The following is a 13,854-nucleotide window of genomic DNA, read 5'->3' as shown; positions in this document are numbered from 1 at the left end:
CCAAATGTGACCACCTGAATCCTCACAACACCCCTGTGAGGTAGGTAGGCGGAAAGTATTGTTGTCCCCACTTTACAGGTGGGGGAAATGAGGCACACAAGAATTAAGAGACTTGCCTGAAATCACACAGCTAGTCACCAGCAGGGCTTAGAGAAAAACTTATACTGATTAGCACCTAGCACAGTGCTTTGCACATAGTAGGTGTTCACCAAATACCTATGGATTTTATTGGACTTATATCTTGACATACAATATACACAGAGAAGACAAACAGCATAGAACATTCATCTCCTACATTTCTTCTGATGACATCTCCCATTACTTCAAACCCTGTTGTAGGAAGGATGTTCAAGATTTCATCTCACAGCTAAGCCCTCAGGCTGAAGAGGATCAACATAAACAATCTGAGGAAAACCTGCTCTTGCACTTGGTCTACCTCACGATATTAGTTTTCTAATGAAAACAAAAATGGATTTCAGGAACCATGCTGACAATTTTTTTTTTTGCCTGTTTGTTTGAAATGGAGCCATCTGAATGGTTCTGTGTTTTGTTTGTACAAAAAAAAAGAAATAAGGCTGCTGTACTCCAGCTAGCTTGTGAGAATTGTGCCAAGCACGAAGATCTCCTCCAGCTCAGATGGATTTCCACCTGGGAAACTGGACCGAGCCCCGGGGGGCGGAGCCACAGCAGCAAAGGGCCAGCGAGGCTGAACGTCACTTGCACTGTTCGTGGTCTGTGTAGTCATCCATGTCCACATCAGAATCAAAGAGCGAGTGTCCCGTGAAATCCGTGTCTGGGGTTCTGGAGAAACTGTTCTCGGCTCCCTCATCGTCGAAGGTCTCTGTCCTTGAGTAAAAGCTGAAATCCAGCAGAGGCGTGTGGGTCTTGCTGCCTTCGCTGCTCTCCTCCGACTCATAGACGGTGTTGTCGTCGTCGTGGTGCCACTCCGGCCAGAATTTCCTCCGTATCCTCTCACAGTACATGGCGAGGTTGATCAGCTCCCCTGCAGTGCGGCAAGGACAGCGAGGGTTAGTTCTCAAAGGCAGCCATCTGCCCGCCACCTGGCCTTCTGGGAAATTTGGAAGAACAGGGCGGGGTAGACACTAAAAGTGTTTTCCACAGAGGAACTGTCAAAACATTTAGATTTTCTACACATAATAAGAAAGGTAAATGGGACAAGCTAAATTCAGTGAGAGGTTGGGAAACACATAGGGCTGAGTCCTAGGACAATGACAAATTGGGGGTGGGTAGTCTGTCCAAAATGGCGGCTAGACCATCATCATCTGGCTGGTGAAGCACTCTAATATTCTATGTTTGCGTATCAAGAAAATTAGTGCTTCATCTCATTCATTTTTAAATTAATTTGTAGTCTGTGAATATACAGCAACTGACAATTGGATTAAACAAACCAGAAGTAATCATTCGTCCCACAAATATTTATAGTCGTACTACTGGGCCAAGTGGGAAATGTTATGTTGAGATGGAAACTTTGCTCTAAATCATCCATAAAGTGGATAACTCAGAATTACCTTCTTGGATGAGTGTGGTACCCATGGTAAAGCAAATACATTTTTAACTTTTTAAATTAAATTTTACACTGCATTCACAGTTGGGTTCCCACTCAGTGGATGGACTACTTCTTTTCCGTGCAAATCAAAGGAACACGGTGGGTGAGTCACTAAAACCAGCCAGGCATTTGTCTGAAATATGACACAGTAGTGGGCTTTCGTTTCCTCATTTCACACGAAGAAGGGTGAGCTTTTGCCTTTAATCCACTAGGTGGCAACATTGCTCATAAACATGTAACTTGTCACTGTCTTACAGGACTTCATTGCACTAAAAATATTCTTTGGATGTTTACTTTTTAAAAGTTATATAAATATTCACTCATTATGTAGGTAGGTAATCCATGTTTTACTGCAGAAAATTAGACAATATAGGTAGGCAAAAAATAAAACAATTATGAAAAATCCCATTCTCTATAATATTTTCATTTATATTCTTCCAGAATATTATGTATTTATACATACATTTATATATATTTACCTTTGCTGTGTAACATTTTACCATATAGTCTGTTTCCTATCCTACTTTTTCCCACTTAACAAGACAGTGAAAATATCTCAATTTCACACTATCACCACCTTAATAATTGCATAGCATTTCATTATACAAATGTACTATAGTTTTATTTTGTCACGGCTCATTTATGTTGTTTCTGTATAAACAGCACTATTAATTGCAATCTGTAAGTACTCTATTTTATTTTCTATCAAAAAAATTTATATATCCCCATTTTGGAAAATTAGAAGTCTGAATAGAGAAACTATAAATCATAAAGAACAAAACACGAAGGATCTATAATCTCATCAACCAAGATAATCAAAATCAACATTTTGATGTCATTTCTTTCAGTATTTTTTCCTATTTGTTTATTGTCATTATTACCTATTACTTCCTGTAACATTAATGCAAATGTATTCCCATGTCATTAAAATTTTTCAAAACTTGATCGCTGTTCTGCTTAAATAAACACACCCCCACAAAGCACAATAAAGCAAATCTCCCTGCCTCCTGGACCTTGTAAACCACTGTTCTGGGCTGTCTCCAGGCCACCGTTTCAGTCCTATCTGATCACAACAGCTCAATTCACACTGCATAAGAGCCCATTCTGATCCCTCCCCATGGGGAGATTTTTATGTACCCGCCAAAGAGTCAGAATCAGAAAAGCCAACGTCACTGTCCCTTTTGGAAAGGTGCATGCAAAACCTTCACTTTTTCTTTCTCCCTCAAGGAAGCAGTCATGAGATACACCTCCCCAGGTATTGCCATCAGTCACTGGTAACCAAGAACTGGATGAAGCTGTGTGGGCAACAGCAAGGAGGTGGGGTTTGGGGAAGACATCAGAAATGGATTATGGTCACCCCACAGCAGGTCTGGGGAGAACCCTGTTTGCCTCGCTCAAGCCCACTCCCTCGGAGCTGCTAGAAGTCAGAATCCAGTCACAAGGTCCACAGTAACTACACCATCTGACTCTATCCACCTCCTTTGCAGCTGTTCTCTCCACAGCCTGTGGCTTTACCTTTCTCCCAGGAGACCTGCCCCTTCATGACTGTGTGACATTAATACCACTTAGTGTGCAATCATAAAAATTAATAAGACTAGGAGACGCACATGTAGTCCTTACTGTGTACCATGAAGTGCTCTTTTCATTGTTGAATTCATATTAACTCCCTTACCCCTCGCAAAAATCCTCAATCAGGCAGGAAATGATATCATCTCCATCTGTAATGGGAAAACTGTGACAGAGAGGTGACTGAGGTCAAGTTCTAGATAGTGCAGAGGCAGGATGCAAACAGAAGCAGTCTCCAGCCCTCCACTACAACTTGACTCTGCCTCTCTCTACTGGTGAGTCGACAGCCCGGCCTGGGAATTAACAGCTTTGCACCATCTGTCACAGAATATTTTTGTAGGGTCTCAAAGAATTAGAAGATGCTGCCCCTCCAAGGTAATGCATTGTCGTGAAGGAAGTGATTATTCCCTCATGCAGTTAAGAAAGGGTCTGCCTGGATGAGCAAGGACTAGGAGCTCACACACCCATCCTCAGGTCTTGCCCCTTATGAAAAGAGTGAAAATCTGTAAGTGACTGCTACACTTACCTGGCTTTGCCAACCCTTCCTGCACCCAGACTCTCCTCAGCAGACCCAGTCAACATGCATACCAGCCAAAAGACCAGAAAAAGTCATCAGTAGGAACAGGTTGTATATAGCATGTGTATGGGGGTAGCAGGGAGAGATGACTATTAACATAAATGCCTGTACTGAAGATGTAAACTTTGTGAAACAATAGAAAAACTGCATTGTCAAAGTGTACTCAATAATCATATAACAATTTCATCCATCTGGTAAAAATTAAAGTCTAATGATATCCGAGGTAACGGGTAAGGCACTATACTGCACGGCTGGTAGAAGTCTGAATTGCCACATTTTTGGAAAGTAATCTGATGGTGTCTATTGAAATTTTAACTGTATGTATCAGACCACTTTTAGGACTCTACTAAAACAAAAGCATGTAATATATATAATGTAATTTCTTTATTTAATTTTAAAATAGTAAAAACACACCAAAACAGCTATATGCATGTACGTAAATTTGTAGATAAAAAAAGAAAGACACAGAGGATTTACTCCAAATCTATAATATGGGTTATTGTATGGGGGGTGATATTGGACATGGATGAGGAGGAGGTCATAGATCTTTAAAAATACACCTATATTATTCAACTTAATGTGACAATAAATAAAAATCCAATAAAATAAATTAGTAAAATACCAATGAGTGATTAGTGACCTTCTCAAACACCTGGAGAAGATATTTCGCAGAAAGCCAAATGGCCCTATAACCAGAGCACACTCCCAGACAAATAAAGAGCTTTCCTCTAGAGTTTCTCAAATAGAAATATCCCCGACCACTCTGGGGAAAAAAGTGACTTATTTTATTTTCCCATGCTATTTGAATTTCTCTAATATTCAAAAACATCGAGTCCAACCTGACACTGAAAACACTGTCAACCAGACCCGGAACCCAGGACTCAGTTTCTCCCGCTGCCGATCATGTGTGGCGGGCGGGAAGGCGAGTGAGACCGGGCCTACCAGCATCTCCCAGCACCGCCTGCTCAGCCCTGCTCACTAACCAGCAAATGTCGGGAAAGCATGGAGTTGGCACCCGCACACACTCACCTGATGTACGGGCACTTGCTCAGCACCTCCCAGTTTCACACCTGTGTGCAGGGCTGGCGCGTGCCCTTTGTTGCTCCATTAGCATTCTGTCACACAGCGGGGAGGGGGGCGGGGGGGGGGGGCGGGACTGAGAATATCCTCTCAGAAGGGTCCTTAGCAAACTTCAATGCCCTAATGAGGACACCACCTTGCCTCATCTCCTTGAAGCCGAAAGATACTAATTCGTAGACTTCAGACTACGAAGATCCCCCAAAGTCATTTGAGCCAGCCCTTTGCTGGGGGCGCCTGAGTGCCCCCCAACAACCTCTTCCTGGGCAAGTCCACATGGAGAACAGGAAGAGTGGGCACTTACGTGTTTTTCAAGGATATCCGGCATTTTCCTACCTTTGGAACAATCAAATGATAAGAAAAAATGTAATAAATAACTGTTGGTAAAAGAGTTGCTGATAAAGATTTTTCTTAGAACAGAGAGGTTTTATTTCTCACAAATTCAGAAAAACCGAGTTAGGTGCTGTGGTCTGGATGCGGCTCTGCGGGGCCCGCAGAGGGTTCGCCGAGCCTTTCCCCTTTCGTCCCTTCAGTTTCACTGTTCTCCGCCCTCCAGTTCTCCGGGCCTGTTTTGTACAGCGCCCAAGTCCCCCTGCATTTCTCGAGTAAGGCCACTCTGACCAAAGTACCAAATGTGACTGCTCATTAGAGTATTAGTGATGCGCCCTGGCTGGTGTAGCTCAGTGGATTGAGCGCGGGCCTGCGAACCACAGGATCGAGGTTGGATTCCCAGTCAGGGCACGTGCCTGGGTTGCAGGCCGGTTTCCGGTTCCCTGCGGGGGATGCACGAGAAGCAACCATACATTGGTATCTCTCTCTCTCTCTCCTTCCCTTCCCCTCTAAGATAAATAAATAAAATCTTAAAAAAAAAGAGTATTAGTGATGATAAAATCGAGATTCTTTTTTGACTGTAAAAATGGCAAATATTTCAAAATAAATTATATTTAACCAACTGAGGAACAAAATTGAAGTGCTTCGAATACTTGTGAGAATAAACTGCAACCATCTTTCTAGAAGCAATTTAGCCATATAGACCAGGAGCTCATGCCCTTCAAGACAGTAACTCCCCAACTCGAAATTTAAGGAAATAGCCAGCAATAAACACTAATGTATATTTATACAACAGTCATTAAAGAATGTTACTAAACATTATATAAAGTAGCCCACGAGTCCAGAAAAAAGACTAATCACATAAATTACAATGTAGCTATAGGAATAGGATATTATACAACTACTAAATAGTTCTGAAGAATATTTAAAAATGAGGGAAATGGCAACAATACATAGTCAATTTAAAAATGGCAGGCTATAATTTTATCTATGTCATGATCCCAATTTTTAAAAATATAGACATACATATACTTGATAAAAGAAGAGGATACATACCACAATATTAATAGCAGTTCTCTGAGTGATCGGGTCATAAGTTGTTTTTTAATTGTTTTAACTTTTCTATCTTTTCTAAATTTTCTCCAGTAAGGAAATAATATTTTATACACCTACATCTACAGAGGTAGATATGTAAACAAACACATAAGTATTTTAAGAATTACTGAATATTCACAGCCTGTCCTTTACTCACCTAAATTAAAGATTATTTCTTACTAATCTAGTAGTTCCAGAAGCAGCTTGTGCAGCTCGATACTGTGAATAAGATCTAGAACCAAAAGCTAATACTTATACACACACACATACGGGTGTTCCAAAGCTAAGGCGGGAATCTGCCTCATCCAAGCCTTTCACATTTCTGGGTTTGAGCCAGTTGTAACTTATCCAGGCTCTTGGTTGCTCCTACATTTCCTTTCTCTTCTTACTTGTTGGGAAAGTTTCCATCACACTCACACACAAAAAAGGCAGAGAAATAAGTTGAGACCAAACTAGCAGTGTGCCTGCATATTAGCAGTTCAGATCAAAATGTTTGGAAGGAGCCGGGGCCTAAAGACTCAAATGAGATTTAGAGACGCTCCGCACTTTACTAATTCATGCTACCCCTGTCCCCAGGGAGAGCTGGAAGCTACTAACTTGTGTCAAGAATCAAAGCACATCCAACCTGGTGCCAGAAGTCCCCTGCAGATGTGTGTCTCAGGGTGGGACTGGAATCAAGCCTCCACAAAGGCCGATCATTGCTCTAAAAGGAACACTCAGTGCCGCAGGGCCTTCCAGGAAATAACAGAGGGAAGGGCCAAGTCATAAATAAATTAACAAAAGATGCTTCATTTCTGTAAGCAGCGATACTATAGATCTGCAAGTGCCACTGATGATGGATTCCGAAATGCTCCTAAGTAACAGAAGACCTCAAGAGATGTGTGTGTGCATATGCATAGGGTGCATGTGTGTGCACATGCACACGAATGTGCTTGGTCAGAAGTGTAAGTTTATGTGTACAAGCAAGTGGGGGGCAGGTGTGTGTATAAAAGTATGTAAGTAGCTGTGGGTGTGTGCTGGTGGGTGTGAGAGGTGGCAGGGCAGAGAAACGCAGGGAGGGAGTAGGAAGTAACAAGAAGGAAGAGTAAATATAAAACACACTCCTACATGAACTAAAAGGAATCAATGTACCTTAGACCACCATGATTTAAAATGGGAAACCAGTATTTTAAAAGCTATAAATATCACTAATAAGAAAATGTATTCAACTTAGGTAAGTTCCAATACATCACAGGACAAGGAACATCTCCACGCTGATTATCTGGGAAGCTAGACATCAATCCACACTACCTCCACCCCACTCAGCCGAAGTCTCAGAAGACCTTCAGTCTATGCCTAAACCAATCCAACCAAACCTGGTCACGCTTCTGGAGCCCCAGCCTCAACAACAGGAGGATCTGGAGAGTGACTCCTGTCACCCACAGCCTGCTATGAACGTCTGGGCATGCACCTGAGTGCACATGAGCGTACACACACAGAGCTCCACCCTTCACCGACCAACCTCCCCACACACCCACCCATGACTGCTCATCTGCCTCAATTCCTTGTACAATTCTGCTTTGCTATTCACTAGTGAGCTCATCTACACCTCCAGCCTGCTCAGTTGGGCAATGAACACCACAATTAACACTTGTCAATCAATCCCCTTCCCCAAACCTAAATATTGAACCTGGGTCCCCAAATCCCCAGCCCCCAGGCACTTGTTTAGGTACTGCTTAAAAGTGGAGATGACTCTAAACAGTCCCACCCAGCACTGTGAGGATAGCCTCCCCCAGGGGCCCTAGCTGCCTTGTTTGTCCCCCATCACACTCCACCACACACAGGCACATGCAAAAGCACACACACATGCAGGTACACAGGCCAAGATCTGGTCCCCTGACATCAGCCCAAGTTGAGCTGATTTTCCCTGCTCCGTGGCAACATGAATTTACTTCTGGCTACCACCCTCATGCCCATCCTCTAGCTCAAGTCCCAACCATCCCCACTTCTACCCCTCCAGTCTAGAATTGCAATTCTCATGGTCTTACAGCCAAGATCACACAATGAAGATACAAGATTGTGTTTCTTTGGTCAAAATGAACATACACTAACAATAAAACTTTGCATAGCACCAGATTTACAAAGCATTTATTGACATTCTCCTCATTGTCTGTATGATCTATAGACACTTCACTGAAACAGGAGAAAGGAGGGCTTTGAACCCAAATGACACAGGATCGTGTACTTTTACCTACATGTGAAATATATAAGATCAAGTAAGACAAAAACAGCCTCTGAGATGGGAAGTCAGCACATCGTCCCCACCCCACTGTGCTTACTGTGGCACTGGATACGCCAGAAAGTGGTGAGCTACCACCATGCCAAGGACTGTAACAAAGGCCAACAGAACAAGGGCACTGGGTAGAATTCAAGCCCCGTTTCAGTAACAAGCACTAAGTCCACCATGCAAGCATCTGGGAGAAAAGCCCTGGGAGAACATGGCACGATGGTGTCAGTTTTGCCAGAACACTGTGAACAAGATGGCAGGTGAGAAGCCCAGTCTCTCCTCCACCTGGACTTATCCTGAGCACAGAAAAGTGATCCTGGTTTGGGTACCACAGCCCAGTGTCTCCATAAAGCACCAGCAAGCTCACAGGCATCGGCCTGGAGTTCTCCGTTGTCTTACCCCACCCTGCACCCTCCCAGCAATTCCCCAAACCTGAAGAGGTTTGTAGTGCTTGCCTTTGATCAACCGCTCGGGCCTCGTCCCAGGTAAGGTCCACATTGCCTGTGCCAAGTGTCCAAAGACAGTGGCATCGAGAGTGGAGAGCTTGGGCCCCATGATGTACTTCTTGTCACCTGCAGCAGACAGAACGGAGAGGTCAGTGCTGGCCGGCACCGCCCCCCACAGTCACAGACATTCAGCACACTTGCATCATATGCTCGTTTAACTGTGAATCCAAAACTTTACAGAGTCAAAATGCATGCACCCCTTTTCTTAAAAAAATTAGAAACAAAAGTAAAACAAATAATTCTGTGATATATCAACCCATACAACAACAAAGCAGGGAAGTAACTGAGAAGGTATCAAGATAAACAGATACAAGAGGAGGTTTATAAAAAAAGGGACAACCAATCCCCTTCAGTCCTCTGGGGGGACTTCCTCATCTCCACTTCTAGGGATTGAAGCTTGAGAACCCCTGGAAGTTTGCTTAAACCTTCTCACAAGTAACCCCAGTCGAGCACACCCAACCTCAGCACTCACTTTATTGAATTAATACATTTCCTCAGGGAAAACGAGAGGCCTAAGCTATTTAAGAAGTCTGGAGGCATGGTTCTTCATGACGCCCCTTGGTCTTGGCAAGGTTCTCACCACTGACACCAGCTTCCACTGGAAACACTACCTAAAGGAAAGCTGTCAAATTGCAGGCTTGGGCCCAGAATCAGGCTCTGATATAAGGATGTTTCATACTGCTGCTCCCATCTCTCCTTCCCACTACCACTGTGACCTGCCTCAGGCCTTGTCACCTTAACTATCACATCTGACTTATGAAAATTGCCCCAAGCTTGTCTCCTGGGCTACGGTCAGGCGCTATAGCATACAGAGGCATCACAGTTGGAAGTGATCCACCTAGTTCACATCCTGGAACTCACTGTGGAAGCCTTGTTCTTCCTTAACCTCTCAAAGCCTCAGTTTTCCCATCCAGAAAATGGGGATGATGTTAACGGTGCACGTTTCTTAGGGTTATTGTGAGGATGAAATGGCAGAATACATGTAAAGCACATAGCACATATCTGGGTGACTCAATAAGCATCAGACATCATGATGACAGTCCCTCTGGGTCTCCAGTCCACTCCATACCCCTGAACTTAAATCTCCAAGACACTTTTTCATCACATCACTCCCTCTCACAAATACCTTTAATGGTTTACAAAATGGGTTATGAAATAAAGGCCAAACTTGGAATTCAAGCTCTCTGCCTCCAACCCACACTGCAGCTTTATCCCGCATTCCTCTTTCTCTAGCAAAGCTAGGGCACACCCCACATTATCCAGGACACTTTATGTTTCCTACTGCTACACCTTTGCTTATGCTACGCTTACCCCTTTCCCTGCCCTGGAAAACCTACATGCTCCCTACTTCTCTACACACAAGTCCCATCCATCCCTTGAGGTCGGGCTCAAGCCTCCTTTCAAAGCTTTTTGTGCTCATATGTCTGGTGGCAACGGGAGCTTTTACTTCAGACAGCCCTGGGTTCAAATTTCACTTTCACGTGTATAGACTTAGAGAACTTTAAGTCCTTTAATGCCCATTAACCTCAGTTTCTTGAACCATGAAATGGGAAAACATCACTAATTGTCTAGCAACATAAATGAGATGACTTGAGGAGGGCACACAGCAGACAGGTCCTGCCTCTCTTCATCCAGGCCTCTGAGTGGCCGTATGTTCCATTCGGCTCTATATATTTGTTGTTCTTCATGTGTTCGTTTTATCTTTCCAACTTAATGGCGAGCTCTTTGAAAGAAAGTGTGATTTCTTCTTTGTATTTAACAAACTCTAACACAGTGCCAGGCACGGTTCTCCTTGCTATACACTACAAATATCCACCCACTTCACTGTTCTTGAGTGGTAAGTCAAGAAAGTTAAATATCTGGTAACAACGCATAAGCAAGCTGGGAGGTGGTGTGAGTGCACAGACCGATGCAAACGAAGCTGGAGGTGGGTGGAGGTGTTGATGAACCCTACGTACGCTGGCAATCACACTGCAGTTTATGTACACATCAAATCAACCCTAAACTTACACAATATTATAGGTCAATTATATCTCAATTTTAAAAAGTAAGAAATAACAAAAAGCCCACTGTATGAAGCTGGAGGTGATTTTTTTAAAAATCATTTCCACTCTATCTTCCACATGGACCAAGGAATCACCTACCCTAGCACAATATGCTGAACCTAACCAAACTGTCTTTTCCCGTGAGGACAAGCAAGTTGTCCATGCTACAGCCCTTAGGTGTCTTCCGTTGTCAACCAACTTCTCCACCATTTGAATTTTAAACTGGGATCTAAACCTACTCCCCAAGTACTGGGAATGCAAGGGAAAAATACTACGCAGGCAAAAAGAACAAGGGAAAACTAAGTGCATCATTTGTTCTCAAGAGTGTCAGTCACTCCTTAGCACTATGTCCTGCTGGCTCCTTGCCTCAGCCACTCCCCTGCTGGCACCAGTGCTGCGGGCGGGCAGGCAAGGCAGAGGGCCCCGGGCCCCGAGCTCTTGGCCCACCACCCTGCAAGTACAGGAGGGGCGTGCCAGCCGGTGCTCCCTAGGGCCCTGTGTCAGTGCTCAGCCACTCAAGGCCTGAATGGGGGAAGCCCACCAACTGGAAGCCACAGAGGACTTTTAGGGACTATTGCGAGAAGAGCTGGCTGCACCCCATTTCACAGAGAAGACCTGAGGAGCACTTTCTAATCAAAAGAAGAAGAAAAAAAACATCAATCTCTTCACATTGCTAAAAAAGTCTCTGGGAAATGCCGGAAGAATAAAGTCTATGAATTGTTAAGCCCACTGTACAATCCAAGGACAGGAGGATAAATGTATATTGATTTAAAAAACACTTCAGACACCTAAACATAGAATTCACAGGACCTTGATAAAAAGAAAAAAATAATAAAAATATAATAATTTGAAACCATACATGAACTAGTGCATCTAGTATTCAGTCCAAATTTGCCATTGGCCTCAGAGCACTAAAACTGGAAGGACACTGACTGAGTTAGTAACCGACCCTAAGAAAGCTGGCACCCAGGCCTCCTGACTTCCAGCCCCAGGTTCTTTGCTCTGCCCAATGTGCCATGTGGGTCGTCATCCGAGACATAAAGGCCCATGGGACGGCAAGGGGGTTGAGCTGGGAATGTTTACAAAAGGACGTGTTAGCCAGTAAGGAATACAGAATGTATGCGGGGAGAACCCAGAAGTCTCCGGGTTTTTAAAAGGTGCTAGCAAACAAAATTGATTGACTTTATCATTTGTGGAAATAGTGAATGGCAGAGACAAAATTATATGAGTATACATACAAAACAGTTATAAATTTAAAGAACATAAAAATAACCTGTTATTAAAAAGTCCTTAGAGTACCCAATGGCAGGAAGCTTTTTTAAAACATTTTATTTTAAAATAATTTTAGACTAACAGAAAAGTTATAAAAATAGCAGAGTTGCTGTATACCTTTCAACCAGCTGCTGCTAATATTAACATCTTATATAACCACAGCACATTTATAAAAAATAAGAAATTAACATTAATATAATATTAACTGCACTACAGACCTCATTCAAATTATTGGTTTTTCAACTAATGTTCTTTTCTGTTCCGAGATCCAATCCAAGATCTCACATTACATTTAGCTGTCATTTCTGCTTAGTCTCTGCAACCTGTGAAATTGTTGTCTTCCCTTGTCTTCTATAACCTTGACACTTTTACAAAATATTAGTCAGTTATTTTGTAAAACGTCCACCAATCTGGGGTTGACTAAGGGTTTTTATGGTTAGATGAGGTCATGCATTTCTGGCAGGAACACCACATAAGCAGTACAGCACCTTCTGCGGTGGTTAATTTTGTGTGTCGACTTGACTAGGCCATGGAGTGCTGCATTACTTGGTCAAACATTATTGTGGGTGCGATTGTGAGGGTGCTCTTGGACGAGATTAACATTTGAGTGGTAGACTCATCTCAGCAGATTTCCCTCTCTGCTGTGGGTGGGCCTCATCTCACTAGGTGAAGGCTTGCACAGAACAGAAAGGCTGACTCTCTTCCAAGAAAGAAAAAATTCCCTCGTGCCTGACTGCTTTCAAACTGGGGTGTGGGTTTTTTCCTCCCCTCAGACCCAAACTGAAACAGTGGCTCTTCCTGGGTCTGGAGCCTTTGGGCCTTCGGGCTCAAACTCCACCATCACAATCCAGGTCCCCATTTGCCAACTCACCCTGAACGTCTGTGGACCTGTCGGCCTCCATAATTGCATGAGCCAATTCCTTATACTAAATTGTTATACTAAAAATGTTTTTTCATTTTTCCATTGGTCTTTTTCTCTGGGGAACCCTAACACACCTTCTCAGGGCATCAAATCAAAGGGTCCAAAAAAAACAAAAAGTGGGTCCATAATGTCCATGTCTTATGACTGCAGTTTTAACCTTGACCATGCGTTAGAGGTAGTATCTCTCAGGTTTCTTCACTGCAATGGTACTATTTTTCCTTTTTGCAATTAATCATCTTAGGAGAAAACATTTTGAGACTTTTAGATATCCTATTTCTCCTCAGACTTTCGCCCTCTGATTTTAGCATCCATTGGTGGATGTCATCTGAAACAATTACTACTGTAGCATTTGCCCAAGAAACATTTTCTATTTATCTCATTTCTTCTATGTGTATTGATTAGAATTCTACTGTTCACTCCATCCCTCATTTATTAATGTATTCAATTATTTATTTAAGGATGCACTTACAAATAATTATTTTTATCCTATGCTTAAAATCCACTACTCTCATTATTTTATTTCGTTGCTCAAGTTGCTTCAGCTTTGGCCTTTCGGACCTTGGTGGGACATGTTTTTTTTTAAGAGGGAACTTGACTTTAGACTTGACTATTTAGGGGCAGACAAATCAAG

General features: G+C 43.0%; 1 protein-coding gene across 2 annotated transcripts in view; it reads right to left on the bottom strand.

The window, feature by feature from the left end:
• Window positions 1-204: 204 nt before the first annotated feature.
• FAXC (failed axon connections homolog, metaxin like GST domain containing) overlaps window positions 205-13,854 on the bottom strand; it is a 66,406-nt gene continuing 52,756 nt past the window's right edge. For both annotated transcript variants that reach the window (XM_037059727.1, XM_037059728.1), the window contains 2 exons: window positions 8,934-9,050; window positions 205-1,003 (listed from right to left, as the gene is read on the bottom strand). In XM_037059727.1, the coding sequence (XP_036915622.1) occupies window positions 714-1,003; window positions 8,934-9,050 (407 nt within the window). In that variant the 3' untranslated portion in view covers window positions 205-713. The remainder of the gene's footprint in view (window positions 1,004-8,933; window positions 9,051-13,854) is intronic.

This window comes from Sturnira hondurensis, unplaced genomic scaffold, assembly GCF_014824575.4.
Source record: "Sturnira hondurensis isolate 20B ecotype Veracruz unplaced genomic scaffold, ASM1482457v3 Scaffold0011291, whole genome shotgun sequence".
Lineage (NCBI taxonomy): Eukaryota > Metazoa > Chordata > Mammalia > Chiroptera > Phyllostomidae > Sturnira > Sturnira hondurensis.
The sequence above is the reverse complement of the archived record's forward strand: the minus strand, read 5'-3'. Positions and strand labels throughout refer to the sequence as shown.